This window comes from Leptidea sinapis, chromosome 9, assembly GCF_905404315.1.
Source record: "Leptidea sinapis chromosome 9, ilLepSina1.1, whole genome shotgun sequence".
NCBI classification, from domain to species: Eukaryota; Metazoa; Arthropoda; class Insecta; order Lepidoptera; family Pieridae; genus Leptidea; species Leptidea sinapis.
In genome coordinates this window covers 11,653,620-11,667,793 of record NC_066273.1, presented here as the reverse complement: position 1 = coordinate 11,667,793, position 14,174 = coordinate 11,653,620, and the positions used below count along the sequence as shown (strand labels likewise).

Here is a 14,174-nt window from a genome sequence, read left to right as displayed (position 1 = left end):
AGACAGACGATCTCTTGCGAGTAGACATTTGTGGATCTCCTCGTACAGACTGCATAACTCTCTCAATATTGTCGTCGGTCCTAGATGTTCTTAGACGACCTTTTGCTTGTGGTTTAAACGTTGAACCAGTCTCTTCAAAACGCTGTACCCATATTTTAATTAAATTAGCACTCGGAGCTTCACTAATTTGCCGTAGTCCATATTCAGAACAATATAAACGCCTTGTAACGATGTATGAACGAGAGTTCTCGTAAAATGCGCGCACGCAAAATGCGCGACGCTTCCCGTCAAAGTGACTCATAGTGACTAAAACTCCATGAGCCCGCCTACCCAACGATGCAGACTCCCCCCGCCCGCGCAATTTCTACCCCGCGAAAAAAGATGATGCAATATGCACGTTCTATTGCGCCACCCTGTATTAGTTGAACTGTATGATATTGAAATTGTTTAACTTGAGAAAAGCTAAGTTTATTACTTAAAGTTTATTTATATTAATATAATATGTAAACAAAGGTTTAGGAATTAGAATTTTATATTAATTTTAAATTATTAAAACATACTGTGAGGGTAATAGTTTCCAATATTTTATTTGTTAATTTAAAATTATTTTTTTACTGTAATTTATCGAATTATGTATGATGGAAAGGGCACTTTTTTATGAAAATAAGGAACGAGATCAGTAGGACGTTTATGGTAATTGATACACCCTACCCAGTACAATGCAGAGCCGCTCAGGATTCAGAAAAATCGGAAAAATTCTGAGCGGCACTACAATTGCGCTTCACTTGCCCAGTAATTTCACTAGCTACGGCCCCCTTCAGACGGAAATACAGTAATGTGTATAAATTACTGCTTCACGACTTCCTGTGCAAAGGGGCCTCCCACTGGTAAACTTTTCAAACTAGATAAGATATCTACAATATGTAGAACCTCATTAATCGGAAACCTACACACAACTGGGAAAAATTAGTTCCATCAAAGCTCCCATAACAGCTTTTACTCAAAATAAACTCATATGAATCAAAGAAGCGGTTTTCAAGGAACTTTCTTCCACGTACTACTAAGCTGTGGAATGAGCTTCCTTGTGCGGCGTTTCCGGGACGATACGACATGGACCTTCAAAAAAGGCGCGTACACCTTCCTTAACGGCCGGCAACCCTCCTGCGATTCCTCTGATGTTGCAAGAGAATGTGGGTGGCGGTGATCACTTAACACCAGGTTTTTCCTCCTTTACATTAAAAAAAAAGAAATTAATTATCACTAACAAGCCTATTTAATACACATTTTCCCTTCATATCTCAAATAATTTAAATATTTCCTAACCTAACTCAAAATGAGGTTAAAATCGTAATCCTCTGCCTACCCAACGATGCAGACTCCCCCCGCCCGCGCAATTTCTACCCCGCGAAAAAAGATGATGCAATATGCACGTTCTATTGCGCCACCCTGTATTAGTTGAACTGTATGATATTGAAATTGTTTAACTTGAGAAAAGCTAAGTTTATTACTTAAAGTTTATTTATATTAATATAATATGTAAACAAAGGTTTAGGAATTAGAATTTTATATTAATTTTAAATTATTAAAACATACTGTGAGGGTAATAGTTTCCAATATTTTATTTGTTAATTTAAAATTATTTTTTTACTGTAATTTATCGAATTATGTATGATGGAAAGGGCACTTTTTTATGAAAATAAGGAACGAGATCAGTAGGACGTTTATGGTAATTGATACACCCTACCCAGTACAATGCAGAGCCGCTCAGGATTCAGAAAAATCGGAAAAATTCTGAGCGGCACTACAATTGCGCTTCACTTGCCCAGTAATTTCACTAGCTACGGCCCCCTTCAGACGGAAATACAGTAATGTGTATAAATTACTGCTTCACGACTTCCTGTGCAAAGGGGCCTCCCACTGGTAAACTTTTCAAACTAGATAAGATATCTACAATATGTAGAACCTCATTAATCGGAAACCTACACACAACTGGGAAAAATTAGTTCCATCAAAGCTCCCATAACAGCTTTTACTCAAAATAAACTCATATGAATCAAAGAAGCGGTTTTCAAGGAACTTTCTTCCACGTACTACTAAGCTGTGGAATGAGCTTCCTTGTGCGGCGTTTCCGGGACGATACGACATGGACCTTCAAAAAAGGCGCGTACACCTTCCTTAACGGCCGGCAACCCTCCTGCGATTCCTCTGATGTTGCAAGAGAATGTGGGTGGCGGTGATCACTTAACACCAGGTTTTTCCTCCTTTACATTAAAAAAAAAGAAATTAATTATCACTAACAAGCCTATTTAATACACATTTTCCCTTCATATCTCAAATAATTTAAATATTTCCTAACCTAACTCAAAATGAGGTTAAAATCGTAATCCTCTGCAAGATTTTTCGTATACCTAATATGCTGTTTTTATTCAATGAGCAATGGTTAGTTTCCACACGAATAAACTTAATCTTTATAAATATTATCAAGCATACAAATTATTGTTGCATTCAAGTATACGATCCACTCTATTTTAGACTGTAATATCATCATAGTTAAAGTGCAAAATCGAACGCACGCACTTGTCATACGAAGTTTAAACTACTCCAGGTCATTACGTCATAGCAATGTTGACTATATAAAAACTCTGCTCTATCGACGACCTGCTGACAAGACTTTCATTTGGTACACTTTTTGAGCCTGATTGTGATGCTATTGCATCGTACATGAAATTTCTTCGCAAGTGTGTGAATGTTACAGATGATTTCCATTAAAGTCATTCGGAATATCATATTGGTAAGTAGCCGTAAAGGTTCGAAAATGCGCCTCGAAATTTCCTGCTCTCCTAAACTAACTAACAATTCGAAAAAGAAATTGAACAAATATTAAATCACAACTAGATTTATATAATTACCTGTGAACTTTATCGATCATAACATTGCCATAATTGATAAACGTAGTATTCTCCCCCTCCTTCAGGGCTTGAGCATCAACCTGATCGACCAACAGTCGCGGCGACACCCACACTGTCTTTGTGCCAACATCAGCATTCTTCGGATGTAAGGGAACATTGAACGAACTGTCTGTTGTCACTCCCTTGAGTATCACAGGCACTGGATTACTTTCTAATGCTGTATAGCGGGGAGCTACGGGATCTATAACCTAAAAATAAATATGAACAAGTTAATAATAACATTACAGTAAGTTTTTTGAGAAAGCTTTGGTATTGGGATTGTTTATTACGAAAAAATAACGATTTTATAAAGTCGGTACACCAGCGTAAAAGAATCTCTCACTAGTGGGAGGCTCCTTTGCACAGGAAGCCGGCTAGATTATAGCTCTAGGCGTCTATTTCGGCCGTGAAGCATTAATGTGTAAACATTACTGTGTTTCGGTCTGAAGGGCGCCGCAGCTAGTTAATTTACTGGGCAAATGTGACTTAACATCTTATGTGTCTAGGTGACGAGCGCAATTGTAGTGCCACTCTGAATTTTTGGGCTTTTTAAGAATCCTAAGCGGCACTGCATTGTCATGCGAAGGGCGTTTCAAGTACCAGCAGCTGAACGTCCAACTCGTCTCGTCCCTTATTTTCATAAAGGCCGGCAACGCTCATGTGATTCCTCTGGTGTTGCAAGAGAATGTGGGCGGCGGTGATCACTTAACACCAGGTGACCCGTACGCTCATTTGTATATATATTCCATAAAAAAAAATACCAAATTGTATGACTTATAGATTAGTTCTCACAATTATTTTATCTACTTAATGGGTCATAAATAATAAAAAAGAACTTAAAGCAATCCGTGTAAGAGATATAGTGTAATATTACCTTCTTGTTGATAGCCCATATTTTGTCCCACTCCATGAAGACCACAGAGCGGCTGGAACCCTGGGCTTGGATGAACTGTCTCAAGCCTTCCACTGTCATTCCTCTGCGCAACACGCCACGCACTGTCGGCATGCGTGGGTCATCCCTACAACATATTTACATTGTAATATTGTTTTTCCTTTATTAGGAATTGCAAACAACTACAAGTTAAAGATAACGAGATAATTAATAGCGCTCTAATAAAAAAATATAAACCAGATACTCTATTTGTACCTATGGAAATATGAGAAGAAAATATTGTTAAAATCCTCAAATATGGAATTATTTATATTAAAACATGGAAAACAGAATAAAACTCCTTATGAACAAATCGTTCAATAACCTTAGTCAACTAAAACAAAAAAAAAATCAATTAAATCACATTTTTATGGTAGAGGTCAAACGAATGTATGGGGCACCTGATGATAAATGATCACCACCGCCTTGGTTCTGTGACAATATCAGTCAAATGGTACTGGCGGCCCTTTAGATTAAGCGTTTTTTCGAATAAACCCAATTCGTTTCGTCCTGGAAGCATCGCACCGTGAAGTCTATGCATAGTTGTACGGGAACTGAGTCCACACCGTGCAGGAACCTATAGTGTTTCTAGTTTCTACTGCATATCAATGATATTTTGTTTGATGCGTCCAGATGAAAATACAGGAGATGCAGTATACACAGTCCAAGCAGATCTCTCTCAGGAAATCATCTACCTAGTGCCTGAAGAATGGTTGTATCTTCCATCAAGGCCTCCCTAGTCCAGATTGCATGTTTAGTTTAACCCCCAATAAAAAGAAGGTTGCGCGTTAAAGAAACCTCATTTGTCTTGACACCGCTGTTCCGCAATACTTTTCATAATACCTCACCTAGTATCGAAATACTAGAAGGTACTATCGAGAGATTACCAAATCGATAGATATTTTAGTTTGTGAGGTGTGTGATGGTAGCATACACCGGTATGATAACTTCATTTGGGGGTCGAACACCTCATCGGAACTATATTACCAGTGGGAGGCTCCTTTGCACAGGAAGCCGGCTAGATTATGGGTAAGGGAGAGGAGTACAAAATAGCATAGGCAGGTAATATGGCACATATTTCTTAAATGAAACAAATATTAGTTCGCGCAATGGCCTGTAGAGAGATGGAACGAGAACTGGTGGAGCATATTAAATTACTAGAATCGAGATTATTTGGATTCACGAGGAAGGAAGTTTTAGAATTGGCCTACCAATTTGCAGAAGTTAATAACATTCCTCATAATTTTAATAACGAAAAAAGAATGGCAAGCAAAGAATGGTTGGCTAGGTTTCGACGTAGACACCCGGACATATCCTTAAGGATACCTGAATGTTTATTATATTGTTTTTGTACTCAGATGATTGATCTCCGTAATTATAAGTAGGTAATGAACCAAAGAATACATAATTACTTATAGTGTTGAATATTATAAATAAATAAATATTTTATGACTGATTTTATAACTAGTATGTCATTTTGTACGCCACTACCACAACGGCGCCTATTTCAGCCTTGAAGCAGTAATGTGTAAACATTATTGTGTTTCGGTCTGAAGGGCGCCGTAGCCAGTGAAATTACTGGGCAAATAAGACGTAACATCTTATGTCTCAAGGTGACTAGCGCAATTGTAGTGCTGCTCAGAATTTATGGGTTTTTCAAGAATCCTGAGCGGCACTGCATTGTACTGGGTAGGGCGTATCAATTACCATCAGCTGAACGTCCTGCTCGTCTCATCTTTTATTTTCATTAAAAAAAACTAAAGAAGAAAGATTAGTTACATGTGATGTGTCAGACTAACAGCGGCACTATCGATTCATCGAGCGGCAATATTCGTAAAAATGACACTACATCGATCCCACTCCAATAACATCAATCTGCGCCCGTCGACCTGAGCCCTTAAAGGAACACAGTACAAAGACACTGCTATTTTGCATAGATTTCACACGTTAGCAGTTAATTTTAAAAAAAAATCGAAGTGTCGTATATACATACCTATGTATTTTTTTAAAATCAAGAATACAAGCTATAATAATTATAAAGAATTCCACTCACCAACCATCGACGTGACCTTGTTCAACGAACCAAGTTAATTTTCTTTTGGACAACACTGTGTTTGTCATGCTTAGCCTGCAAAATCATATAACTTAATTACTTCATACATATGTAGTGTCTGCAAATAGACATTTAGCTTATGAATGGTTTATTCGGATGTATAACGTTTCCCGCGTTTATTTAGAATTATCATTATATTGCCAGTGTTGCCAGCTATATATACAACGTTTTGCATTTCAAATTCAAATATTTTTATTCAAAATAGGATGTGACATCACTTATTGAAAGTCAAAAAAAACTACCACCCATTCCAAAATGAATGCTTCAGGCCTGAGAAGAACGGGCGCAACAAACTCAGCGGGTTTTATTTCATCAAAAAAATATGTTTACAAAGTAACATTGTACAAATAAACTTATTATTTAATAGCCTGAGGGCGGTCACTCCATTCCCAATTTGTAGTATCATTAAGAAAGTCATTTATGTTGTAGTAATCTTTACCACACAAACGTTTTTTAACAATTCTTTTGAATAACGTAATACTTTTGTTTTGAACATTTTCTGGGATCTTGTTGTTGTTCTTGGTTTATTCTCAGGTAAGTATAACTTTATTCCAAGTTTATTTGTACAAGGCCGTCAGACTATTATCTAAATTATAATAATTATGAGAGTCTTAGCTAAAACTGACAAGATTGCGCGTAATTTTTTTTTGGGCACATGTAGGTGGCAATGGCCCTTTTCCACCGACAAGAAATAATGCGGAAGCATTATTATGTTTCGGTTTGAAGTGTACCGTTTTCTTCATCATGACTCTAAAGTGACGAACGATGCTGCTCAGTATATTAGGCAAGAATACCGAGCGACACTGCATTTATTGTATCACTTCACCATCAGGGATAACACTGCTTTTAACTTCACTTCTAAAGTCACATTTTTCATAAAAAAAAAATAATTAAAAGTAACTACTCTTTCATGAAAAAATAACTATCAGGGTTACCTGCTGTACTCCCAGATGTAGGGCTTCCGTAAGCCCAGCGCGTCTATAAACCAGTAGAACTGCGGGTCTCGGTCGTGATATTCCATTGTCCGCAACACGTGCGTCACCCCCTCCACTGAGTCCACGATCGGACACGCGAAGTCGTACGTTGGGTACACTCTGAAAAAAATTATAAATTATATAGGTCCCAGGTAGAAATTTTTCCCAGTAAAGTATGCCTGCACTTTTAAGTCGCAGCTAACGACATAGACAGAAGGTGGACCAACAAATGGAATGGACCCCCAGGCAATAGACACACCCGTAGACCAAAGCAGCGATGGGCAGTTGAAATTGTGCTAGATGTAGGGAGAAGCTGGATCAATTCAATTCAATTTCAAAATATCTTTATTATCAAGTAAATTAAGTTATGTAAAAAACCAGTGTAGGTAGATCCTAGTAGTACAGTATCGTGGTTTTAGGTATTGTTTTGTGGGTACTTAGGCCTAATAAAAACATATAGAATAAGTTCATTACATGGTAAACAAACTTTGTTAAGTATAATAATTATTAATTCAGCAAGGTTTTTTAGTCTATGTAAGCCTTAGACACAGCATTACATTTCATATCACTGACAATTTTTTGTAGTTGGAACTTCGTAATAAAAGCAATTGCGTTTTATTAGAGGATAGGAAAGTTACAGCACTTGGTTTGATAAGAGACCAAAGCAGCGATGGGCAGTTGAAATTGTGCTAGATGTGGGGAGAAGCTGGATCAATCCGGGCAAGGATAGGGAAAAGTGGAAAAAGTTGGGGGAGTCCTATGCTCCCAAAAAGGGATCAATTACCAAAATTAAATAGGAAAAAATAATTAATTTGGTCACTTTAATTAAACTAACACTACATTTTAAGCACATCATATTACTAACAACATATGAATGTAAAAAAAAAGTTTATGTAATAAATTGCTTATTATTATAAATTTTTGAACAAAACAGTTGAATTTTTATTTCTTGCCCAGTTATAAAATAAATATAAAAACCCTACTTGTATTGTGTTCCAGTGCGCGGATGTTCTTCGGGCTTGCATCTATATATCGTCGGGTCTCTCATGCAGCCGTTCATAGACTGCATGTCGATCTTGGCGCGAACACAATTCTGAATGCCAATCTTACTGCCTTTCTTCATCTCTTCCCAAAGTTTGAGGTTCTTCTCTACAGCTAGAACAAAAAACAATTCTGGAAAATAGCATTTCTCTACTTTCAAAACATCTTCCTTTATTACATACATACGTAAAATCACTATGAGTCTTATGACAACTGTCACGGTTGCTCAAAGGGCAATGGTAAGGGCAAATCTTGCAATATCTCTGTGAAATCACATCAGCAATGATCTGTAGGAGAACCAAAGTTACCGAAATAGCTCAGATTTTTGCAAAACTGTCTCGAAGGACATATTATAGACATTGGGGCAGTCAATAAGCCACTAAGCCACCAAAGATCTGGTAAAAGCTATCATTTTCTTCTTTATCTATAAATCAGTCAAGTTCAGAGTCTCATTACTTCTATAAGAAAATTCATACAATTATTCCTATTTTTGCTGTCTACTTTCTGTTCCCTCTCAGTCTTCATCTGCTCGGCTGGTGTGTCATCTACAAAGGCCTTGCCTTCTTTGATGAGCTTCTCACAGTACTGCAGCATGAGGTCAAAGTACTGGGATGTGTGTGTGAACATGTCCGGTTTTATTTCCAACATCTCTACATCTTCCAAAATTACCTAAAATAAATAATTTTATAAACAATCACAGAAAAAGTACTAAGTATAATCATTTACTTTCACCACAGCATCCCAAAATCCTATCCATATCAATGTGTTTTTAGTTTTCGAATTCATGTGCATTTATTCAATGCTTCATAAGATTGGAAGCACTCTTGTGATTTCTCTGGCGTTATAAGAGAGTAAGGGCTGCTGAAATTACTTTCCATCAGGTAAAAATAATGTATGCTCTTTGTCTATTTTCCATAAAAAAAAAACCAAAATAATGCATTAGTTACATTTTTTATAGTGATAACCCTCACCTCTGGGATTTATTACACAAATTATCAGCAGGTTATCAAGGAAGTTGTAAAGTAGATCCTGAGCCAACACCTTAGAGTTGAACGAGACACAAGATTTATGAAGGTGATGTCACTCGAACGGTTGGCTCAGCGGAAGAGCGCTCGCACGGAACGCGAGAGGTCATGGGTTTGATTCCCGCATCGTTTTTAAATTTAATTAGTTACATAATGATTGGCGACATTAATATCAAGATAATTGTTTTCAAATACCTTCTCAAAATCAGCATTCTCTTTGGCCGGATTGGTGTCATCAAACCTCATGATGAGTTTGCCATCAAAAGCTTGCTGGTAGTATTGATTGAGAAGTGCTGCTTTAGCATGACCAATGTGCAAATATCTAATAAAATACAAACAAAATATTTATTTATTTATTCATAATTTGTATAACATTTGACTTAGTTACTAAACAAATAATTAAAGTTCTAAATTATAACATGCACCTCGTAAGACATAGCATTGAGAGACATTCAAAAAATTTCATCCTTTAAATATAACTTTATGTAACTTTTGCCTATTATCGTGCGCAAAGTTCGATTTTGCGTATGCATTTGCGTTCGCAAAGTACCACTTTCCCACACGTTGACAAGAGCGTGCGGGAATGTGGTGAGCGTTCGGGAATGTTCGAAAATAATTATTATAGTGGTCGAACTTTGCGCAACTTAATAGGAAAAATAGTATGCGATACTCGTGCGCACGGAGGTCATCCTGCACTCGCTTCGTTCGTGCGGAAACGACCTACTTCGCGCACTTGTATAGTAATGTACTATTTTTCCAAAGGCAACTTTTTCAAAGAGATTAAAATTTTAATATTAGCTACAGCTAACTTGTTATCAATTTCGAATGACATTGAGTAAGGACCTGAACTGTGTAATGTTAATTTAGATTGAGTTTGCAAAAAATATTTTTATAGTGAAATATGTTCTGCCAGGGTGCGTCTATATTTTTGGTATAGTAATTGGGGTATTTTATAAGCAAGGTAATGTTAGGAAGTTCAGGTTTTAAAAATGAGGTTGGCAGCATACTCTTTGTTTAATATTTGCAAGTACACAAATACATTTTTTCTGTAAAATAAAAAGATTGTAAACATTACTGTGTTTCGGTCTGAAGGGTGCCGTAGCTAGTGAAATTACTGGGCAAATGAGACTTAACATCGTATGTCTCAAGGTGACGAGCGCAATTGTAGTGCCAGTCAGAATTTTTGGGTTTTTCAAGAATCATAAACGGCACTGCATTGTAATGGGTAGGGCGTATCAATTACCATCAGCTGAACGTCCTGCTCGTCTCGTCCCTTAATTTTCATTAAAAAACAAATCTACAATGTGACCCCACAATATGACATCGTAGTTTAGCCATGCTTGCGTAGGCATGGTAGGCTGTCGCTGGCGTTTTTAAATATAATATAACCCACCTCTTATTAATGGCTTTATCTTCTTTGTTAGTGTCAACTCTCAAATTGTATTTTTTAAACATCATTATTAATTATTGGCCACAAAGTTTTATATTATAGCAAGTAAATAACAATCATACCCTGACGCTTCTGGTGGAAAGCGAACAACAACCTTGCCCATTTCTGCATGTGGAAGCTCAATAAATTTACCCTCCTGCTGTCGGCCTGTAGTTGCATCTTTATTTGCTGGTGGGGATTTCCTACAAGTAATGTTATATAAGAAAACATACCAATTCTATAACATTACCTTTTAATAAAAAAAATATAATTGTTATAATTATTATTTGTTTCATTAAGCGAGGCACAAAGCAAGTTACTTATTGTTGAAATACTGTAATAATGGATGATCAGACAAACATACAGCTACATGTCCAGATGAATTTGGATAGACATATTTATAATTTTAAATCATTTAAACTTCTATATTTGGTTGATTTTATTTAATTAGCATGATTTATGATTTTATAATCTATATATCTTATTGTTGAATTGTAATAATCTATTAAAATGTAAAATAGAGACCACTAATACAAGCATTCAAGTTGTAGCACTGGTATGGGGTGGTCGATTAAAATGTTTTAAATTCTATTATTACAGTAGTTTGTTACTAAATATGATCTTTAATAATCATAAAGTTTGATATCAAAACAGTGAAGTGTTAAAATAACTAGAATAATACTATATCATAATAAATCACTAACGAAATAATATGGTTGGCCTCACCTACATATTTTATACCCCTAAAGGATTTTTAAAAATAAAGAAGAGAAGTAAACAAGTTTTATTTTATGTAACAGCAAGTTATATCAAACTGGACTTTAGTTTCTTAGACATAAGGTTAATATTTCTTTAATGGACCTATAATTTTTTTGATTTCCTCAGAAAATACAATAGACACTAACTCACCAACCTAATATAAGGTGAAAGAAGTTAAAGCTTGGCAATTTTATCAATAAAAATTTATACAAACAATATTTATTACATTAGGTTGTTATAAATAAACACAGTCTATATATAAGCTGATAATTAAGCATCGGAATACAAACCTAGTTGTTATCTTAGATAGATTTTCCAGAACATCTGAAGGCAGATCCTTTAAAGCTTTTACTACAGGTTCTTGAGCCTGTATTAATTTCATCCATCTACTTATATTGTTATAAGTGTTGGTCTTTGATGCTTCTTTAAATTTATTTGAAACTGAAATAATGTATTTTTTAGTGTTTTCTTACTTATTAAATCATATAATTGGACGTAATTACAGAAAAACGTTCCAAACCACAATCATGTCCAAAATGAGTTAAGAACACAAAACTGGTCACAGGATACTTATGTATAATATTAACGGACTGACAAAATATAGAAGCCCTACTGTCACTCTTTAAATGACATAATGACTTAATAGCCCAACCCTAATGTATGGAATACACTAATATTTATTAAACTTTAAACATGAATTCCATAAAATGTGATGTTTGTGGCTTGGAATGTTTTTCAGGAACTATGTCCAATTAAGTTAATTAAATAATTACCATGTAGAATACTGAAGACTGCTAAATCTGACACTGATAGAGATTCTCCAACTAAATATGTTAATGGAGCAAGTGTTTTGTCCAAGTATTCTAATGACTTAGGTATTTCATCTTCAAGAATTAAACTAAAAGAAAGCCAATGGTTCATAGTCACTCTTTGAAGAGGCCCCACTGATTTATTATATGTATTTTCAAGAATCCTAATTAAGTCATTGCTTGTTCCAAAGGATTGTGGCTTTGAGGATGGAGGCAGTGTAATAAATGAATCTCCACCCCATTCAAACTCAACTTTTCCGGCAGAGGACCTATACATTTCAACAGCAAGTAGACCACCTGAAAGAGTGAGGCTATTTATACACAAAGTATTAAAAATACATGACAAATTCGTGTATAAAAATTATTTACCTAGAGGTGGATTACTTTTATTACAAATAAGCTTCATGGTTAGATATTAAAATATATTTATTATTTATAGACCAATATAGTTTAATCCACACAAAACAATCAAGACAGTAGACACGTTGTTCCAACGTAGGAAGAATCACGATATTAAATTATTAAATTGGAACTTGACGTTGAAATGTAGCATACTGTAGCTGACAGCTGTACACTTGTACAATGTGACATTGTAATATTTCATTGACTAGGATCACAGCTGACGCCTGCTGACGCATATTCTTTCTATAGTGTGGCTTTTGCGCAAGTGTCACCACAATTTAGCTATTTCTTAAGGTAGACCATAGTCAAGTATTGAAAAGGGCTTTTAGGGTGGAAATAAAATAAAAATAAATATATTATATATATATCGTATTTTTGTATTAGATTTACATACTAACTTTAATTAAAAAAATATATTTTTTCTACCACGCTAAATCGTCAGTTTCATCAATTTCTTATATTCCAGATATGATATCATTATCATTGTAATCTATTATCAAGAAAAAACTTCCAAATGACATGAATTTCAAAATTACATCAAAAACTTTAAAAAATTCAATTACAAGTGTATATCATTAAAAATGTATTTCATATACACAAATTTATGAAATATCTATTAACGAACGTAGTGTTTAAATTCTCTTCGCTATTAACAATGAACAAGAAAAAGAAAGGAAAGACAAGTATGTAAAGAAACTGAAAGAAAGTTTTAAAGGCATAGAAGAGATAGGTGTGATTGAAGATTTGTGGCAGAAAGGGGTCGTGAATGTTGCTGTTGAGGTATGCGGGGTATCTAAAAGAAGGAAAGGAAGAAAGAACTATAATGTGTGGATGGATAAAGAGGTACAAATTTCGGTGCAAGAAAAGAAGATAGCGTGGTTGGATTGGTTAGAAACAAATGCTAACCAAAAAGTTCAAAAGGCAACGGATGGCGACATAAAGGAAGCAAGAACGAAGTATAAAAGATTGAAATCAGCAGCGAAAGAAGTTGTGTCTAGAAAGAAAGTAGAACGAAAGGATGATTTTGATAGGAAGCTCACTGAAGATTTCCAGTCAAACATCAAGTTCTTCTGGAAATCCATCAAAACAGCCAGAGGCAAAACTTCTACCTCGGAGCTCAGTATAATCAGGAGTCAAGAAGGGAGCATTATAAGAGGAGAAGAAGTGTGCTAAAGAGATGGAAAGAGTATTTTGAAAGTTTGTTTGAAATAGAGGAAGTGCATGAACAACATCCGGCAACTTCTATCGAAACTAATATAAATGTTGATGAAAGTGAGATAAGCATGTATGAAATAGTGAAAGCATTGAAAAGTATGAGATTAGGTAAGGCTGCAGGGTATGACAGGATTACCGTCGAGATGCTGAGGGCTGGACAGGGCATAGTGGCTAGCCAGCTGTACCGTCTCTTCAATTTGTGCTGGCGTAAAGGGCAAGTACCTGGAGACTGGTGCAAAGCTGTAATCGTGCCATTGTATAAGGGAAAAAGGTCACGGCAGGACTGCAGAAATTACCGCGGTATAAGCCTTCTCAGCGTCATCAGTAAATTGAATGCGAAAGTGTGATTGAAAGAGCTGTAAATGAAACAGACCAAAAAGTATGGGATGCACAAGCGGGATTTAGAAAGTGAATGGGATGTACGGATTAGGTCTTTTCCTTGCGGTGCATAGCCGAAAAGTTTTTGGCTAAAAACAAGAAGGTCTATTGCGTGTTCGTGGATCTAGAAAAGGCCTATGATAGAGTGGT

At 35.8% G+C, this 14,174-nt stretch overlaps 1 protein-coding gene across 4 annotated transcripts in view; it reads right to left on the bottom strand.

Annotated features, from left to right (window-relative positions):
• Positions 1-12,566, bottom strand: part of LOC126966126 (bifunctional glutamate/proline--tRNA ligase) — a 55,064-nt gene extending 42,498 nt beyond the window's left edge. For all 4 annotated transcript variants that reach the window (XM_050810050.1, XM_050810051.1, XM_050810052.1 and 1 more), the window contains exons 1-11: positions 12,399-12,566; positions 11,994-12,326; positions 11,511-11,661; positions 10,545-10,664; positions 9,228-9,354; positions 8,484-8,676; positions 7,950-8,121; positions 6,928-7,086; positions 5,933-6,007; positions 3,823-3,967; positions 2,910-3,157 (exon numbers count right to left, since the gene is read on the bottom strand). In XM_050810050.1, coding sequence (XP_050666007.1) covers positions 2,910-3,157; positions 3,823-3,967; positions 5,933-6,007; positions 6,928-7,086; positions 7,950-8,121; positions 8,484-8,676; positions 9,228-9,354; positions 10,545-10,664; positions 11,511-11,661; positions 11,994-12,326; positions 12,399-12,435 — 1,760 coding nt within the window. In that variant the 5' untranslated portion in view covers positions 12,436-12,566. The remainder of the gene's footprint in view (positions 1-2,909; positions 3,158-3,822; positions 3,968-5,932; positions 6,008-6,927; positions 7,087-7,949; positions 8,122-8,483; positions 8,677-9,227; positions 9,355-10,544; positions 10,665-11,510; positions 11,662-11,993; positions 12,327-12,398) is intronic.
• Between the last annotated feature and the right edge of the window lie 1,608 nt (positions 12,567-14,174).